The sequence below is a fragment of the Rana temporaria genome, chromosome 1 (genome assembly GCF_905171775.1).
Source record: "Rana temporaria chromosome 1, aRanTem1.1, whole genome shotgun sequence".
Lineage (NCBI taxonomy): Eukaryota > Metazoa > Chordata > Amphibia > Anura > Ranidae > Rana > Rana temporaria.
Window position 1 is genome coordinate 32051310 of NC_053489.1, and position 20711 is coordinate 32072020.

Sequence of the window (20711 nt, forward strand, 5' to 3'; positions counted from 1 at the left end):
ATCCGGTGCAGGCCTCGCTGTGGTTGTCCATCATTGGAGAATGATCGGCTCTCTCCATGGGCCATAATCAGTGGGTTGGAGGCTTGCCCCTAGTCCTCTGTCCTGGTTGGGTCTGTCATAGGAGGAATTAAAGGGAGTGACATGGTCGCCTATACCCGGACGTACTGTTTTTGCTTCCCCGGGCAAATAGAGTGCCGCTGGATCAACAGGAAGGTAAGTATAAGTAGCCGCAGGGGCTGGAATTTTAAGTAAACCTGATCCTTTAACTTCATGGGCAAAGCTCCGGTTTTCTTGAAGGAATTCTCGATTACAAGAGTGTGATAAAGATAGAATGGCTGAGGATTCAGGAAAGGTCCGCAGAGATGAAGTGTCACTAATGCCATGTTCTGGCTCTAGCTGCCTGCTCCATGCTGATAATGCCACATTCCTGCATTAAACCGCCACCATTAATAAATAATTGTCCTCTGCCCATGATGCCGCATGTCTTCTGTTGTGAGCATAGTGCCAAATCTTGAAGGGGAACAGATCTGTCGTCTCCCAACAAGCAGATAACGTGTACATGGAGTAATAAGCGTAAAGACCTCATTCCCGCTCTCTCTTCTCTGGCTCAGGGCGATAAGTCTGTGCGAGTGATGCGTTCGCTGCTGGCGACACAGCAGACCTTTGTAGATAGACTGGTTCATCTCATGAAGGCAGTGCAGCGTGAAAGTGGAAACCGGAAAAAAAAGGTAAGCGACTGCTCTGCTGTCTGTCTGTGGCGGTCCTCCGCCGTCTGGTCTTCTTATCGCTTTTTTCTTTGCAGGCCTACATGACCTAGGGGGAGATTTACTAAGACTGGAGAGTGCAAAATCTGGTGCAGCTCTGTATAGAAACCAATCAGCTTCTAACTTCAGCTTGTTCAATTCAGATCTGCTCCTGGCCACCTTACCTCGCCTTTCCCCCCGCTGCCAACACACATCCCCCAGACCATGTCACTAACCCTCCACCACACACACCCTTCCTGGCCACACCACCTCACCACAATGCATCCCTGCCCACCCACCTCACCCTACACCCTGCTCACAGCACATCCCCTCCCTGCCCACCCACCTCACCCTGCTCACAGCACATCCCTTCCTGGCCACACCACCTCACCACAATGCATCCCTGCCCACCCACCTCGCCATACACCCTGCTCACAGCACATCCCCTCCCTGACCACACCACCTCATCACAATGCATTCCTGCCCACCCACCTCACCCTACACCCTGCTCACAGCACATCCCCTCCCTGCCCACCCACCTCACCCTGCTCACAGCACATCCCCTCCCTGCCCACCCACCTCACCCTGCTCACAGCACATCCCCTCCCCGGCCACACCACCTCACCACAATGCATCCCTGCCCACCCACCTCACCCTACACCCTGCTCACAGCACATCCCTCCCTGACCTCACCACAATGCATCCCTGCCCACACACCTCACAGCACATCACTCCCTGACCACACCACCTCACCACAATGCATCCCTGCCCAACCACCCACCTCACCCTGCTCACAGCACATCCCTCCCTGACCACACCACCTCACCACAATGCATCCCTGCCCACCCACCTCACCCTGCTCACAGCACATCCCTCCCTGGCCACACCACCTCACTCTACACCCTGCTCACAGCACATCCCCTCCCTGACCACACCACCTCACCACAATGCATCTCTGCCCACCCACCTCACCCTGCTCACAGCACATCACTCCCTGGCCACACCACCTCACCCTACACCCTGCTCACAGCACATCCCTCCCTGACCACACCACCTCACCACAATGCATCCCTGCTCATCCTACACTACTCACAACACATCCCTTCCTGGTCATCTCATTCCCCACTCACAGCACGTTCCTGTCCACCCATCCCACCACATGCTCACAGTGCACCCCTCCTCCAGCCACCTCACCCCACTAACAAAGTATTCTTCTCCATCATTCTCCCTTTTAATCTTGGTCACCACCTACTTACTCTGCTTCCTTCCCCAGCCACTTCATTCCCCACTCACAGCACATCCCTACTTAGGCATTACAACCCCTGATCACAGCACATCCCTCCAAAGACACTTCAACCCTTGATCGTAGCACATCCCTCCTTAGGCACCTCAACCCCTGATCACAGCACATCCCTCCTTGGCCAGTTGCACAGTTTAGGAGATATCCCCTGTGTCTACATGTGCCAAAGTCATCGGCACATGCGCACTGAAGCAATGGCACGTCATGCCGTTGCTTCAGTTAGACTTTGCCGTTACTGACTCCAGCACGAGTGACGTCATTGCGGCTCCGGCCAATCACATCACCGGGGCTGTGATACTCGGAAGTAACCCCTGGGATTGATGTCGCCAGCCGGTGCTGTGTACGGCACCGCAGCAAGGGCTTTGATCTCAGGTGAGTATTACATAATGAGCTAGTATGCTATGCATACTAGCTCATTATGCCTTTGTCTTGCAGGTGTTACCAGTAGTTTTTTTTTTTTTTTTAAGTGGGTTTACAAACACTTTGAAATGAGAAGTAATCATGTATTGGATTGTCAAATATAACTATTGTTTGCATTACTATTACAATGCTAATTTTATGAAATGAAAGTGTATGCTGTGACCACCATAGAACTTATTTAAGCTAATTTCATGGTAATGACTGTGTCTCCTGCCTCTGGTCATATGATGCATCATTCCAATGCTGTTCACAGAATGAAAGGCTCCAAGCTTTATTGGCGGACAATGAGAAGATGAACCTAGCAGACATTGAACCGATCCCTCTACCACTTGAGCCCCAAGTGAAGATCAGAGGCATCATTCCAGAGAAAGCCACACTCTTCAAGGTGCAACCTTCATACCTTTAATAGAAGCTTTGCATTGTTTTTTTGACTGTCGCAAGTCTTTTCGAAATAATCTTTTTCTGTATTCTACCCATTTGTTGTGAGAAAGCTTCAGATGTCAAATCACATACCACTACTACTACATCTGAGGAATTGGCAGCAGATAGTATGTTAGGTTAAGTACAAAAAGATATCAGAAGTGTACCCCAGGCACCTGAGTCTAAGGCCCCGTACACACGACCGAGGAACTCGACGTGCCAAACACATCGAGTTCCTCGGCGAGTTCAGCGTGGAAGCCGCCGAGGAGCTCGGCGGGCCGACTTTCCTCATTGAACAACGAGGAAATAGAGAACATGTTCTCTTTTCGGCCCGACGAGTTCCTCGACGGGTTCCTCGCTGAAAAGTGTACACACGATCGAGTTTCTCGGCAGAATCCAGCTCCGACCGAGTTTCTGGCTGAATTCTGCCGAGAAACTCGGTCGTGTGTACGGGGCCTGATACATATCGTGTTTCCCCGAAAATAAGACCTATCGTTATTTTCCAGGAGGGCTGCAATATAAGACCTACCCCAAAAATAAGCCCTAGTTTTAAAATGCTTGTAAAATCCTATAATCCACTCTATTACAGTAATATATAATGTACAATGTGTGTGTTTCTGTAATATAATTGCGGGGAAGAGAGCTCCGGCGGGTCACAGAAGTCCAGAGTGGCGCTATAACGAAGGTATTTGGCACAATTATAAGAAACACACATTGTACATTATATAATACTGGAATATAGTGGATTATAGGATTTTACAAGCATTTTAGTTCAGTTCACACTGGGGATTCCTGACAGGCAGGGAGGGAGAGGGTGAGAGAAGACAGCACATTACATGGTAAGACCTGCTCCAAAAATAAGCCCTACTGTGTCTTTTGTTGCCAAAATTATTATTAGAGCCGGGCTGATTTTCGGGGAAACACGGTAGAAGTGGTAAAACTCCAAAATAATGTCTATGGTAACAACAGTGATGAGCTCTTGTGGTGCCTGCAAGTACCCGTGTTAGTCTTCAGATTGACCTGTGTCCCCATAGAGCCCCCACTTAGACCCTAGACCCAGGCTGTACACTTAGCTGTTGGCAATAGTGTCCAGAGAGCTGCACTGGGGGCAAGAAAAACAGGCTGTTGGAGATGTACCGTAGGAACTTATTAGGATGTATATTCTACACCTAAGGTCCAGAATTGGCTAGTGTTTATTTTTTTTCTTATTTGTCGTTCTTGAATCTTTTTCTCTTCCATACATAGTACATTTTTTTTTTTTAATCTACTTTGTAGATGGTAGTATCTTTATTTTTTTATTTTTTCGAATGGTTTCTTCTATGTCTTCTTTCATTCCCATTGTATTTTATAGTGGTGCACCGAATAAAAAAATTCAGAACCAAAACCGAAAATTTGGGATGCACTTGGCTGAAACTGAAATTGAGGTTTAAAAAAAAAAATATATATATATATTGATTTTATATTCAACTTTTTAACCACTTGCCTACTGAGCACTTTTACCCCTTCCTGCCCAGGCCAATGTTCAGCTTTCAGGCGGTCATGCAATGTTTTGCATTTTTTTTTTTCACACAAATAGAGCTTTCTTTTGGTGGTATTTAAAGGGGTTGTAAAGGTTCGTTTTATAGGTTCCTTTAAAGTGGAAGTAAACCCTCCTATTGTTTTCAGCCAAGGAAGCTGCCATCTCGGCCTCTGTTTAATCTGCAACTGCCACAATGCTGCACATGTGATCAGTTATGAAACCAGCCATTGGATGGTTTGACAGTTTGGTTGAGAGCACAAGCAAATGTGACATCTAGCACTTCCGGCATGCCGGGAATGTTAACTGTTTTTTTAAACTATCAAATAGATGGGTTTAATTCCGCTTTAAGCTAGTGCTTTGTTGGTTCACTTACCTTTTCCTTCGATTTCCCTTCTAAATGTTTTTTTTTCTTTGTCTGAATTTCTCACTTCCTGTTCCTCATCAGTAAGCTTTCCCCCATCATCCATGGGGGTTAGTCAGCCAGAACATCTGACTGAGGAGGAACAGGAAGTGAGAAATTCAGACAAAGAAAAAAAAAACAAGAAGGGAAATTGAAGGAAAAGGTAAGTGAACCCACAATGCACGAGCTTAAAGGAACCTATTTAGAAAACAAAAAACAAACCTTTACAACCCCTTTTAATCACCACTGCTTTTTTTTTTTTTTGCTAAATAAACGAATAAAGAGCAAAAATTTTGAGAAAAAAAAAAAACAGTTTGTTAAAAAATTTTGCAAACAGGTAATTTTTTTCCCGCGCTGATGGGCTGCACTGCTAGGTTGCACTGATAGGTGACACTAATGAGGAAATGCTGATGGGCACAGATTGGCAGCACTGGTGGGCACTGTCGGGACGGCACTGATAATCATTCCCTTGATTGTTGGTACAAATGTCTCTTTTAGACCCGTTTCACACTGAGGTGGTTTTCCAGTGTTTTAGCGCTAGAAATGGCCTCTAAATAACGCCTGAAAACCGCCTCCCATCCATTTCGGTGTGTCTTTTCACACTGGGGCGGTGCGCTTGCGTGACGTTAGGGAAAGTCCTGCAAGCAGTATCTTTGGGGCTGTTTGGAAACTCTGAATTTAGTGCTCCTAAAATGCCCTGCCTATTGAAATGAATGGGCAGCACTTCCAAAGCGCCTAAAAAAAAAAAAGGCTTCGGAAGCGCCGCAACACTGGCGTTTTTAACCCCTTCGGCCGATAGTGGTGGTTAAACGTGCTCGTGCCCGAAAAGCTCCGCTTAAACAGTGCTAAAACGAGCAGCGCTTTAGCGCTAACGTGGCTCAGTGTAAATGCGTTTTTTTACCGCGATTTGCTGCAGTCGCCAATGTAAAAGAGAGAAAAACACCTGTAATCTGCCCCAAAGAAGCCCACACTATTTTATGAGCATAGGGCGTTTTTCTTCAGGTGACAAATCGCTCAGATGTGAACAGGTGCCATAAAAATTAATGGGATTTTGCTCGTTGGGCGTTTTTCTGGCGTTTTTTCGGGCGTTTTGCAAGCGTTCTATGAGCTGAAAATGCTCAGGTGTAAATGCAGCCTTAGAGAAGCTGGTTATCAGCTCTCTTCTCATGCTGTCAGCACACAACTAATCATGTTGTAAAGAGCCGCTGATTGGCTCTTTACCTCAATACCACCGGACACTGCAATCACAGAGCGCGCCCCACGCAATCACGTCACGCCTTCCTATGATGGCATACCAAAACTAGTAGGCCGTAGATGCACCTCCCCTTTAAAAATGAATTGAAAATGCAGCAAGAACACATCAAAAATTCACCCATGTTGCTTTTTGATGCATTTTTTCGGTCACATGACCTACGAAAAACACACCATAAACCAGGTAAAATCGCTGTTTTCGGCAGCCATTATCCATAACCATTAGGGCTCTCTTTTACATGGGCGGACCATATGTCCGCTTTTTCATCCATCTGTGTACGGATGAAAAAGGGACATACATTGGTCCCTATGAGATTGCCGGTGTCAGAAGATGAACATCCGCTGACACCCGATCTCACCCGCTTCCGCAATCCTCCGATTCTGCCCGCTTCCGCAATCCTCCGATTCTGCAGATGGAGGAAAACCCCTATTTTTCTATCCGTCTGCATATCGGATCGGGTGAACACGGACAGACGGTCCGAGTTCATCCGATCCCCCCCCATAGAGGAGAGCGGAGAAAAGACAGGGCGGTCCCTGCACAGTGTGCGGAGACCGCTTTGTCATCCGCCGGCTCAGCTGGGATCAACGGAGTGATCACCGCTGAGCAAGTGGAGGTTCACTGGCGGATCATCACTGATCCACCCCGTGTGAAAGGGGCCTTACTGTGTTTTTCTTTTGCTAGAATACTAAAAATCCTTTTTTGGCTGATTTTCGCCGGCCGACATTTCGGTGCATCACTAGTATTTTATAATGGTTCTTTATGCAATTCCTCTCTACTATATTCAACACTAAAAGTATTATTTATTTTTCAGTCAGGTAAATGTTTTGTATTTTCATTTTAGCCCCACTGATCAAACTCGGGGGTTCTTTTCCATGTTTTGCAAACTATACTGTACAGAGCGCAATGTTCACACTGCAATTACACATGGAACAGAATGATTCACTGGAAAGACAGAGGTTTCAATCTGAGAGAGAGCACCAGAAAGGAAACGGTTTTGCTGTGCTGTCTTTTTTTTTTTTTTTGAAAATCCACGGTGCTCTGTGAATTCTCTGTCATAGATGAATCCCTGTAATAATATTTTATATACGCTACAAAAAAAAAAAAAATGATAGCAGCACTTTATTCAAAAGGAGCTTCTGCTCTTCCTTCTCCTGCCCCTTTCCTCTGCTATAGTTGGAATATTTTTTATTTTTGCGGAGGAGGGGTGCTGTCAAAACAAGGTACACGCTCCCACTTCAGGTCAGACCTCCATGGCGATTCCACCGCAAGTTCTCCTCCTGCTAACTTTTAATTTTTGCAGACCTGTCTGAAGCTCCTTTTTAAATTGTATAGACTTTAAATAAAATGGATGGTTTCATTGTTTTCCCTTTTAATCTCTTCTTTTTTTTCTCTATTTGCAGAGTGCCCTCATGCCAGCAAAATTGTATTTCAAAACTGAAGATGGAGGGAAATATCCTGTTATATTCAAACATGGAGATGACCTCCGCCAAGATCAGCTTATTCTTCAGATAATTTCCTTGATGGATAAGGTATCGGGCTGCACGTTTCCCCCCCCCCCCTTTCTTAACCACTTAAGCCCCAGACCATTTTGTTGCTAAAGGACCAGGCCACTTTTTGCGATTCGGCACTGCGTCGCTTTACCCGACAATTGCGCGGTCATACGACGTGGCCCCCAAACAAAATTGCTGTCCTTATTTCCCCACAAATAGAGCTTTCTTTTGATGGTATTTGATCACCTCTGCGGTTTTTATTTTTTGCGCTATAAACAAAAATAGAGAGACAATTTTGAAAAAAGTTCTATATTTTTTTACTTTTTGCTATAATAAATATCCCCAAAAAATATATAAACATTTTTTTCCCCCTCAGTTTAGGCCGATACATATTCTTCTTTATATTTTTGGTAAAAAAAAAAACGCAATAAGCGTTTATTGATTGGTTTGCACAAAATGTATAGCGTCTACAAAATAGGGGATAGTTTTATGGCATTTTTATTAATATTTTTTGTTTTACTAGTAATGACGGCGATTTATTTTTTTTTTAATCGTGACTGCGACATTATGACGGATACATCGGATACTTTTGACACCATTTTGGGACCATTGGCATTTTTACAGCGATCAGTGCTATAAAAATGCACTGATTACTGTGAAAATTACACTGTCAGTGAAGGGGTTAACCACTAGGGGGCGCTGTAGGGGTTAAGTGTTTCCTAGGGAGTGATTACTACTGTGTGGGGGGCGTGGCTTGGCGCGTGATGTCACTGATCGTCGTTCCCTATAACAGGGAACAGACGATCAGTGACAAGCCACAGAGAAGAAAGGTGAAAATGTTTGTTTACACTCACCTCTCACCGTTCTTCAGCTCTGTGACCCGATCGCAGGACAACGGCGGCAATCTGGTCCCGCGGTCACAGAGCTTCGGACCGGGTCGCGCCGGCGGCACATGCCTGACCCACGGCTGGGCACTTGAAGGGCAACGTGCCTGTGCCCAGCCGTGCCATTCTGTCGACGTATATCGGCGTTAGGCTGCCCTCAAGTGGTTAAAGAGTAAGCCCTGGTTCACACTGGCACGATTTGGCATGTCAAATTGGCGGCATTTGCCGGCAATGGCACCGTCCTAATCATTGGCGACTTATTAAGTAGCAAAGGAAGAAATACAATGACGACTTCTAAACTTGGAACTTGCAATATATACAGCAGTGTTGGCTTCCATATTTCTATCCTGGCTCCTTTAATCGTTGTGTGTACCCATACGGTGTGTGATAGAGAGGCCCTGAGATCTGAATTCATCTCCGCTGTCACAGAGCTGTTACTTACACTGAGCAGAAAATAAACTGTTTGTATTTGTCTGTGCAAAAAAAATACAATTAACACCCAGGCGATTGAGGTTATTGGTCTCCAACCACCATTAGCAGATGAGGTTTTAATTGCCACACTACATCAGCTGTCCTGTGATCAATTCATCCATTCGATTGCTCACTTATGTCTGACACGGCCGCTCCTTCAGAACATCATCGGTGAGATCCCTACAGCTTAAGCCTACCTGTTGAGGCCATTAAAAGATGGTCTATCTTACTCCAGCAGATACTCCATTGTTGCCCATTACCTAGAATACAGAAGAAGAAAGTTTCCTTTGCTTGGCTCCATTAAAGCTGAACTTTAAGATGAGCAAATATTATATACAGCGTGTAAAATAAGTATTAAACATGCCACCCATTTTTCTAGATATATATACAGTGAGGAAAATAAGTATTTGAACACCCTGCTATTTTGCAAGTTCTCCCACTTGGAAATCATGGAGGGGTCTGAAATTGTCATCGTAGGTGCATGTCCACTGTGAGAGACATAATCAAAAAAAAATATTCCAGAAATCACAATTTATGATTTTTTAACTATTTATTTGTATGATACAGCTGCAAATAAGTATTTGAACACCTGTCTATCAGCTAGAATTCTGACCCTCAAAGACCTGTTAGTCTGCCTTTAAAATGTCCACCTCCACTCCATTTATTATCCTAAATTAGATGCACCTGTTTGAGGTCATTAGCTGCATAAAGACACCTGTCCACCCCATACAATCAGTAAGAATCCAACTACTAACATGGCCAAGACCAAAGAGCTGTCCAAAGACACTAGAGACAAAATTGTACACCTCCACAAGGCTGGAAAGGGCTACGGGGAAATTGCCAAGCAGCTTGGTGAAAAAAGGTCCACTGTTGGAGCAATCATTAGAAAATGGAAGAAGCTAAACATGACTGTCAATCTCCCTCGGACTGGGGCTCCATGCAAAATCTCACCTCGTGGGGTCTCAATGATCCTAAGAAAGGTGAGAAATCAGCCCAGGACTACACGGGAGGAGCTGGTCAATGACCTGAAAAGAGCTGGGACCACCGTTTCCAAGGTTACTGTTGGTAATACACTAAGACGTCATGGTTTGAAATCATGCATGGCACGGAAGGTTCCCCTGCTTAAACCAGCACATGTCAAGGCCCATCTTAAGTTTGCCAATGACCATTTGGATGATCCAGAGGAGTCATGGGAGAAAGTCTTGTGGTCAGATGAGACCAAAATAGAACTTTTTGGTCATAATTCCACTAACCGTGTTTGGAGGAAGAAGAATGATGAGTACCATCCCAAGAACACCATCCCTACTGTGAAGCATGGGGGTGGTAGCATCATGCTTTGGGGGTGTTTTTCTGCACATGGGACAGGGCGACTGCACTGTATTAAGGAGAGGATGACCGGGGCCATGTATTGCGAGACTTTGGGCAACAACCTCCTTCCCTCAGTTAGAGCTTTGAAGATGGGTCGAGGCTGGGTCTTCCAACATGACAATGACCCGAAGCACACAGCCAGGATAACCAAGGAGTGGCTCTGTAAGAAGCATATCAAGGTTCTGGCGTGGCCTAGCCAGTCTCCAGACCTAAACCCAATAGAGAATCTTTGGAGGGAGCTCAAACTCCGTGTTTCTCAGCGACAGCCCAGAAACCTGACTGATCTAGAGAAGATCTGTGTGGAGGAGTGGGCCAAAATCCCTCCTCCAGTGTGTGCAAACCTGGTGAAAAACTACAAGAAACGTTTGACCTCTGTAATTGCAAACAAAGGCTACTGTACCAAATATTAACATTGATTTTCTCAGGTGTTCAAATACTTATTTGCAGCTGTATCATACAAATAAATAGTTAAAAAATCATAAATTGTGATTTCTGGAATTTTTTTTTTGATTATGTCTCTCACAGTGGACATGCACCTACGATGACAATTTCAGACCCCTCCATGATTTCCAAGTGGGAGAACTTGCAAAATAGCAGGGTGTTCAAATACTTATTTTCCTCACTGTATATATGTATATATATATATGTATATGTAGCACTACCCCCGAAGGAGCTGCTGGTTTAGATTTGGGCCTGCCGTTACCTTACTGTTCACCATTCTTGTCATAGGGGTCCTTCTTGAAGAGTTATGCTGTGTACACACGATCATTTTTCGGGTTGTAAAAAACAACGTTTTTTTTTTTATGTCATTAACTGGTTGCCGACCAGCTGTCGTCCTTTTACGGCGGCAGGTTGGCTTCCTTGCGCGAGAGCCTGTAGCTATACGTCGGCTCTCGCGCAGGCCACTAGGGGCGCGTGCGCCCCTGACTCCCGTGCGCGTGCTCGGCGGGCGCGATCACCGCCGGGCACACGCAATCGTTTGTTACAGAGCGAGGACCGGGAGCTGTGTGTGTAAACACACAGCTCCTGGTCCTTTCAGGGAGAGAAATGCTGATCTTCTGTTCTGTGCAGGAGCTTCCTGTAAAAGACCGCTCACTGCTGCTCTCTCTGCTTATGCATGGTGACAGGTCTTGTCTCCGCCCCCTCCTGCAGAGGGTCTTCGGCTTTCACAGACCAGATGGGACCAAAAGAGATTTATTCTTTGTTGGGCTTCACATACAATTGATTGTTATCTGAGTTCTTCTCCATATTGTGTACTCTCATTGAAAATGGAAGGTAGAGGGCGCTCAACCACACAATAGTGATTGTGAAATGTGGAATACCACACAACAACGTGCAACAATTAATAATAAAATACGTTTCCAAAAGTCTCATTGATGTAATTGTATGCTCTTCTCAGTGGATTCAACTTTGTCTTACAGCTTCTATGGAAAGAAAATCTTGATCTCAAGTTAACTCCGTACAAAGTTCTGGCGACAAGCACAAAACACGGTAAATGCTCCCTTGTTCCTTCACCAAAAAATGACAGCCGTTACCTGGAATGATTGAAAGGCATTGTACTCTTTTTTTTTTTTTTTTCCCCCGTTACTGGTATTGGTATAGATATATTCCCTGTGCTGTTTGTCTTACCTTGTAATGATTGGCTCACATGTTGTGACTGTAGGTTGTCGTGTCATAGGTGATCGATTTAGTCAGCCACCAATTGTGCAAGTTCTCCCACTTAAAAAGATGAGAGAGACCTGTAATTGTCATCATAGGTATACCTCAACTATGAGAGACAAAGGGCCAGATTCAGGTACAAATGCGGCGGCGTAACGTATCGTCTTTACGTTACACCGCCGCAAGTTTTCAGCGCAAGTGCCTGATTCACCAAGCACTTGCGTGTAAACTTTCGGCGGCGTAGCCTAAAGCCGTCCGGCGCAAGCCCGCCTTTGCGTGAAATTACGGCGCCCTGACGTGTTTGTGAATGGCGACGTGCGTAACGTACTTACGCAAAAAAAAAAAAATTAATTTGACGCAGAATTGACGCCCATACTTTAACATGGCTGGTCTAAAGTTAACCCATGAAAAAGCAGGCTTAACTTTGCGACGGGAAAAAAACGACGAGCGACGACGTAACGCACGCGAGTACTTTTGTGGATCGCCGTAAAAGCTAATTTGCATACCCGTCGCTGGAAAACGACGCAGACTCCACCCAGCGGCGGCCGAAGTATTGCAGCCTAAGATCCGAAGGCGTACGAAGCCGTAAGCCTGTCGGATCTTAGCCAAATGCCGTTGTATCTTGTTTGTGAATCACAAATTAAGATATGACGCGGCAAATTTGAAAATACGCCGGAGTATCAGTAGATACTCCGGCGTATCTCTTCTGTGAATCTGGCCCAAAATGTGGAAACAAATCCAGACAATCCCATTGTCTGATTTGGAAAGAATTTGTTTGCAAATTATGGTGGAAAATAAGTATTTGGTCAATATATCCTTTATTGGCAATGACAGAGGTCAAAAGTTTTCTGCAAGTCTTCACAAGGTTGTCACACACTCTTGCTGGTATGTTGGCCCAGATCTCCTCCATGCAGATCTCCTCTAGAGCAGTGATGTTTTGGGGCTGTCACTGAGCAACACAGACATTTAATTCCCTCCAAAAGTTTTCTATGGGGTTGAGATCTGGAGACTGGCTAGGTAACCGGGACCTTGAAATGCTTCTTACGAAGCCACTCCTTCGTTGCCCGGGCAGTATGTTTGGGATCATTGTCATGCTGAAAGACCCAGACACATTTCATCTTCAATGCCCTTGCTGATGGGAAGAGGTTTGCCCTCAAAATCTCACGATACATGGCCCCATTCATTCTTTCATGTACACGGATCAGTCGTCCTGTTCCCTTTGCAGAGAAACAGCCCCAAAGCATGATGTTGCCACAATCTTGCTTGTTTGTAGAGGAGACCAAATACTTATTTCTAACGGTCAGGGGTTAACGCTGTTTACGATATTCCATTCCACCAACCCACGACAGCTTCCGACACGCCACAATCCAGCAGACAGGACCCATTGGATTTCCCCCAGAAAACGAGACACACAGCTCTGTTCTCTGGTTCCAAATGAATAGACTTTAATGACAAACTTAGGCTCTTTTTATACAGTTAGTAACCAAAAAGCATGCTGCAGTAATCAAAGGAACAATGACACACTCCACCCACAACATCCACACAATGGGTGCTAACGAGCCTCCAATACACATTCCTTTAGTACAGGGCTGGACATGGCGACTAGAAATGGTGTCCTGGCGACTTGGCTTGGAAGGTGTCGCCATCTGGTGGTGAGCCGTTGGTATTACAAGTTATTACCACCAGATGTGTGAGCTGGTGCCATCTGGTGGTGGCCGTTGGTATTACAAGTTAAACAGCAATTCTAATGTAATTTTTCATTATTTTTCACTATTTTCACTGCCATCTTCTTCCCTCTAATTAGAACCCCCAAACATTATATATATTTTTTATCCTAACACTCTAGAGAATAAAATGGCGATCGTTGCAATACTTTCTGTCACGTCGTATTTGCGCAGCGGTCTTACAAGCGCACTTTTTTGGGAAAAAATTACACTTTTTTTTATTAAAAAATAAGACAACAGTAAAGTTATCCCCATTTTTTTTAATATTATGAAAGATAATGTTACGCCGAGTAAATTCATACCCAACATGTCACGCTTCAAAATTGCGTCCGCTCGTGGAATGCCGACAAACTTTTACTCTTTAAAATCTTCATAGGCGACCTTTAAAAAAATCTACAGGTTGCATGTTTTGAGTTACAGAGGAGGGCTAAGGCTAGAATTATTGCTCTCGCTCTACCTATTGCGGCGATACCTCACATGTGTGGTTTGAACACCGTTTACATATGCGGGCGCTGCTCACGTATGTGTTCGCTTCTGCGCGCAAGCTCGTCGGGACGGGGTGCGTTTTCTGGCTCCTAACTTTTTTAGCTGGCTCCTAGATTCCAATTTACATCACATATCATCAATATACTTTCACACAATACAGTGTCAATTAGCACAATAGACAATATAATGCAATCACAGCAAGCTTTTATCATACACTACAGCCAGGTAGCTGGAGGTGATATCATCTTTCAATTAACATCTTTCAATTAACCTGTTGAGTTCAGAATCAACAACAAGTAATATTTCAAGATATCCTGCAATACATTGTGAATTATCATTACTGTCCCATCTCCTGTAATCCAAGATATCAGTTCTCAGTCATCCTATGCCCCTAGTGGACATAGGATGACCCTAGACACAAGAGTCATTGGTTAAGCTGACACAGGAGTACCCCGTATCCTTCAAGAACCTCTGGGTCCCACGGGCCATACCGTTACACTTATTTTCCACCATAATTTGCAAATAAATTCTTTCCAAATTAGACAATGTGATTGTCTGGATTTGTTTCCACATGTTGTCTCTAGTTGAGGTATACCTCTGATGACAATTACAGGCCTCTCTCATCTTTTTAAGTGGGAGAACTTGCACAATTGGTGGCTGACTAAATAATTTTTTGCCCCATTGTATATGTGTGTATGTATGTGTGTGTGTGTGTGTATGTATATGTATGTATATGTGTGTGTATATATATATATATATATATATTTATATATATATATATATAATGTGTGTGTGTGTATGTATGTATGTATGTATGTATGTATGTATGTATGTATGTATATATATATATATATATATATAATATATATATATATATATATTCTGCCAGTGAATGAACAACAGCTCTGAGTATGCTGGGGCTGCTAATGTTACATCCAAGATGGTGGCACCCTGCAGCAGTCTTTGTGCTTTTGGTTAGGTACACAAGGGAGGATTTTACACAGGTAAATTGCATTCATAAAATATGATGACTGCTCATATAATCTTCTGGGTTGTGACGTGATCCTTGTCCTCATGATATATGAGCACTATTTCCTGAAGTACTGCGAGTCCAGGCTACATTAAAATTGCACCCACAGGTGGGTGTGTCCATCACATCCTGGGCTGACAGGAAGTGGGTTGAATTGAATTATCCTAGCAATCCTTCAACCTGTAAGTGGGTCAGCTCTGCATCTCAAAGATTTTTTTTTTTGCTAGGCAATGGGTTTTTAACTTCAATACTGGACATTGATAGGCAGCACTGATGGGCACTGATAGGGCAGCACTGATAGGCAGCACTGATGGGCACCGTGAGGCAGCACTGATAATTGGTGCCCTTATTATCTGTGTAGATGTCCCCTGTCACACGTGCCTGTTACTGGCTCTCCTTTCCTTACGCTGTGAGAAAAGAATGGGCGAAAATGTCCCTCCCTCGCTGTACAAGTGTATGCCACACTTTTCACATATTTGTAAAAAAAAATATGAAAACCATTTATCATTTTCCTTCCACTTCACAATTATGTGCCACTTTGTGTTGGTCTATCACAGGGATCTCCAAACTACGGCCCTCCAGCTGCTGTGGAACTTCATCTCCCATATGAGACTTTGTACAACTCTGACATTCACAGACATGGCTAGGCTTGATGGGAGTTGTAGTTCCTGAAAAAATGGAGGACCATAGTTTGGAGACCCCTGGTTTATCACATAAAATCCCAATAAAATACATTTACGTTTTTGGTTGTAACATGATAAAATGTGGAAAATTTCAAGGGGTATAAATACTTTTTCAAGACACTGTATAATGGTTCAAACTGGACCAGTGTAACTGTTTACTAAAAACTATACTTGGAGTTTTTAAGGATTGAAGTGCTGTCATCTTTATCATCAAATATAGGCGTGGCCCTCAAAATATGGCCCGTGAAGGAGAAGTAGTGGGATTAAAAAAAAAACGATATACTCACCCAGGTGGATGCAGCATCGACCCCCGCTGCCTCGATGGTGATGGAGAACCAAGGGATCAAAGGCAGCTGATCACTCAGTTCTCGGACTTTAGTGAGCAGAGAGCTGGTGTCTGTCAGTCACTGACTCTTTACTCTGACCCTCCAGCTCTCACTGGAGCTCCGGGCTGTGGAGGGGGCAGCGGCAGCTGCCTCAGTCCCCCGAGTGGCTGAGCCAGCTGCCAGTCAGGATCCCGACATTAAAGTAGGGTTCGATCCAGAGCCTGCACCAGCTAAGTGACGTCAGCTGACAGCGGTCTTCAACACACTGGTGGCTTATTCTGGGTCACAAGAATGGAGAACAAAGTGCACTCCGGTGGCCTTTAAAGATGAATTATGCTTTGTTTAGCCACCCCCGCTTCCTTTGACTTAAACATGGCAGATTTATATATATTCATTAGGTCATCCCTTGCACTCTATAGCTGTAAATCGTATTGATTGGCCTGTCTGTGCCCAGCATTGGCCAGTATAGTGGTTAGTACTCCCGTCTGTTCTTCAACCAGCCCTCTGTTTCTAAATACAGCAGTCGGGGTTTTCGGTGAGACCTGTATACATAATTGAAGTGCTCTTTCTGAGGACATTTTAATAGTTCCTTTGTTGGGCTAAGAACTGTTATTGTACCTTAGTGTTCCTTAATGGAAATCTCAGACAAAATGAGCCTTTCCTGACTCTGCAGCACCAAATGGATGTTTTTTCTTCTGTTTTGTTTGAGAGCAGCTGTTCTCTGAAAGAGATTTAATAAAAAAAGAAAAAAAAACCTTTTAGTGGACTGATGAAGACATTAAGAATGTGAATTGTGGTGGATTTTAAAAATAGTTTTTAGAATTGTTGGTTTATTTTATATTTAAAGAAGAACTCCAGTCAAAATTAATTTATTTATATATAGATAAAACTGCAACCGTTCTCTTTAACACATTTCATAAAAAGAGATTTCCCCAATCTCAGCCGGTGGCTGAGATTTGCTTGGGCAAATCGTTGGCTGAGAATTGCTAGGGGAAGTCGTTGGCTGAGATTTGCTCGGGCAAGTCGTTGGCTGAGATTTGCTCGGGCAAGTCGTTGGCTGAGATTTGCTCGGGCAAGTCGTTGGCTGAGGTTTGCTCGGGCAAGTCGTTGGCTGAGATTTGCTTGGGCAAATCTTTGGCTGAGAATTGCTAGGGGAAGTCGTTGACTGAGGTTTGCTCGGGCAAGTCGTTGACTGAGGTTTGCTCGGGCAAGTCGTTGGCTGAGGTTTGCTCGGGCAAGTCGTTGGCTGACATTTGCTCGGGCAAGTCGTTGGCTGAGGTTTGCTCGGGCAAGTCGTTGGCTGAGGTTTGCTCGGGCAAGTCGTTGGCTGAGGTTTGCTCGGGCAAGTCGTTGGCTGAGGTTTGCTCGGGCAATTCGTTGGCTGAGGTTTGCTCGGGCAAGTCGTTGGCTGAGGTATGCTCGGGCAAGTCGATGGCTGAGGTTTGCTCGGGCAAGTCGTTGGCTGAGGTTTGCTCGGGCAAGTCGTTGGCTGAGATTTGCTCGGGCAAGTCGTTGGCTGAGATTTGCTCGGGCAAGTCGTTGGCTGAGATTTGCTCGGGCAAGTCGTTGGCTGAGATTTGCTCGGGCAAGTCGTTGGCTGAGATTTGCTCGGGCAAGTCGTTGGCTGAGATTTGCTCGGGCAAGTCGCTGGCTGAGATTTGCTCGGGCAAGTCGTTGGCTGAGGTTTGCTCGGGCAAGTCGTTGGCTGAGATTTGCTTGGGCAAATCTTTGGCTGAGAATTGCTAGGGGAAGTCGTTGACTGAGGTTTGCTCGGGCAAGTCGTTGGCTGAGGTTTGCTCGGGCAAGTCGTTGGCTGAGATTTGCTCGGGCAAGTCGTTGGCTGAGGTTTGCTCGGGCAAGTCGTTGGCTGAGGTTTGCTCGGGCAAGTCGTTGGCTGAGGTTTGCTCGGGCAATTCGTTGGCTGAGGTTTGCTCGGGCAAGTCGTTGGCTGAGGTTTGCTCGGGCAAGTCGTTGGCTGAGGTTTGCTCGGGCAAGTCGTTGGCTGAGGTTTGCTCGGGCAAGTCGTTGGCTGAGGTTTGCTCGGGCAAGTCGTTGGCTGAGGTTTGCTCGGGCAAGTCGTTGGCTGAGGTTTGCTCGGCAAGTCGTTGGCTGAGATTTGCTCGGGAAAATCGTTGGTTGAGATTTGCTCGGGCAAGTCGTTGGCTGAGATTTGCTCGGCAAGTCGTTGACTGAGGTTTGCTCGGCAAGTCGTTGGCTGAGATTTGCTCGGGAAAATCGTTGGTTGAGATTTGCTCGGGCAAGTCGTTGGCTGAGATTTGCTCGGGCAAGTCGTTGGCTGAGATTTGCTCGGCAAGTCGTTGGCTGAGATTTGCTCGGCAAGCCGTTGGCTGAGATTTGCTCGGGAAAATCGTTGGTTGAGATTTGCTCGGGCAAGTCGTTGGCTGAGATTTGCTCGGGCAAGTCGTTGGCTGAGATTTGCTCGGGCAAGTCGTTGGCTGAGATTTGCTCGGGCAAGCCGTTGGCTGAGATTTGCTCGGGCAAGTCGTTGGCTGAGATTTGCTCGGGCAAGTCGTTGGCTGAGGTTTGCTCGGGCAAGTCGTTGGCTGAGATTTGCTCGGGCAAGTCGTTGGCTGAGGTTTGCTCGGGCAAGTCGTTGGCTGAGGTTTGCTCGGGCAAGTCGTTGGCTGAGGTTTGCTCGGGCAATTCGTTGGCTGAGGTTTGCTCGGGCAAGTCGTTGGCTGAGGTTTGCTCGGGCAAGTCGTTGGCTGAGGTTTGCTCGGGCAAGTCGTTGGCTGAGGTTTGCTCGGGCAAGTCGTTGGCTGAGGTTTGCTCGGGCAAGTCGTTGGCTGAGGTTTGCTCGGGCAAGTCGTTGGCTGAGGTTTGCTCGGCAAGTCGTTGGCTGAGATTTGCTCGGGAAAATCGTTGGTTGAGATTTGCTCGGGCAAGTCGTTGGCTGAGATTTGCTCGGCAAGTCGTTGACTGAGGTTTGCTCGGCAAGTCGTTGGCTGAGATTTGCTCGGGAAAATCGTTGGTTGAGATTTGCTCGGGCAAGTCGTTGGCTGAGATTTGCTCGGGCAAGTCGTTGGCTGAGATTTGCTCGGCAAGTCGTTGGCTGAGATTTGCTCGGCAAGCCGTTGGCTGAGATTTGCTCGGGAAAATCGTTGGTTGAGATTTGCTCGGGCAAGTCGTTGGCTGAGATTTGCTCGGGCAAGTCGTTGGCTGAGATTTGCTCGGGCAAGTCGTTGGCTGAGATTTGCTCGGGCAAGCCGTTGGCTGAGATTTGCTCGGGCAAGTCGTTGGCTGAGATTTGCTAAGGCATCCACGTGATGTAAAAGAAAACGTGATTTATCAGACCAGGCCACCTTCTTCCATTGCTCTGTACTTCAGTTCTAAACGCTCAGGAGCCCATTGTAGGCGCTTTTGGCAGAGGACACAGGTCAGCATGAGCAACTATGCAGCCCTATCTATATACAACAAACAGTGATGGCCATTTTACTGCTTTCAACTCATCGACTTCAGGGACAACATGTTTACTTGCTGCCTAATATATCCAACCAACTTTCAGGTGTCATTGTAACAAGATAATCAATGTTATTCACTTACCTCTCAGTGGTCATACGTTTATGGTTGATTGTTGTATACGCTTGATTGTATTGAAATTCATCCCTAATATGATCGTCAATTTTTTGAACAGGATTTATGCAGTTTATTCAGTCTGTGCCAGTTGCTGAAGTCCTTGCCACAGAAGGAAGTATTCAGGTGAGTGTTCTGTGTTGGTGAGATGTTCTACAGTCAAGTATTAATTTCCACATTGGCATTAAAGGGCATTTGGTGTTAAACTTATCTCTTCCGATCTGCAGACAGTTTTAGGTGCATATCTGTTTGTGGGTATGGCGCACAGATACGACGGCGCACATTTGCACTTACGTAGGCGTAACTTGTTATACGCCGGCGTAAGTGTTTTGTAAATCTGGGCCATAGTCTCATCAGAGTACCCCTGACTTACAGCTGTCTGTCAATCAGTGGCGGTGCGTCCATAGTGGGCAGGACGCCCCCTCTCTCCTGCACCCATCACTCAACAATACATAGATTCATGCATTGCATGAATCTATGAATTGTCGCCGCTGCCGCCCACTATTCAGGTGGCCGGCCTCCTGTTGAGCGCCGGCCATCTGAATAACAGCGGTGGGTGTGTTTTGTAAGTGTCTATCAGAGCCAGTGGATAGGGTTCCCGATTACAGCCTGTGGGCTTTAATCGGCTTCCAAATGGTTAACTAGAGAGCGCACAGGGTGTGCGTTCCCTGGTTAACACTGACACGCGTCTCAGCCAATTGGATTCACCAGGTCTGGTTATCGGTCATCTGATTGGCTGAAGCGACACTGAGGGCAGGAGAAGACATCGAGGGAGCGTGGAAGAGGATGGCTGACTCAAGAAAGGTAAGTGCCGGGCGGGGGGCAAACTGTTTTCTTCTAAGCTGCCCGATTGTTCCCACCAACCTTGGCCAGTCAGTGTCATCAGGGAGGTCCTCTGCTATAGCTCAGCCAACTGTTATGTCCCCATGTTGAGTGGCCATT

At 45.8% G+C, this 20711-nt stretch overlaps 1 protein-coding gene across 2 annotated transcripts in view; it reads left to right on the forward strand.

The window, feature by feature from the left end:
- The window catches only part of PIK3C3 (phosphatidylinositol 3-kinase catalytic subunit type 3), a 259170-nt gene that overhangs the window by 108537 nt on the left and 129922 nt on the right, over positions 1–20711 (forward strand). For both annotated transcript variants that reach the window (XM_040336115.1, XM_040336125.1), the window contains 5 exons: positions 612–728; positions 2717–2848; positions 7455–7583; positions 11689–11758; positions 19831–19895. In XM_040336115.1, coding sequence (XP_040192049.1) covers positions 612–728; positions 2717–2848; positions 7455–7583; positions 11689–11758; positions 19831–19895 — 513 coding nt within the window. The remainder of the gene's footprint in view (positions 1–611; positions 729–2716; positions 2849–7454; positions 7584–11688; positions 11759–19830; positions 19896–20711) is intronic.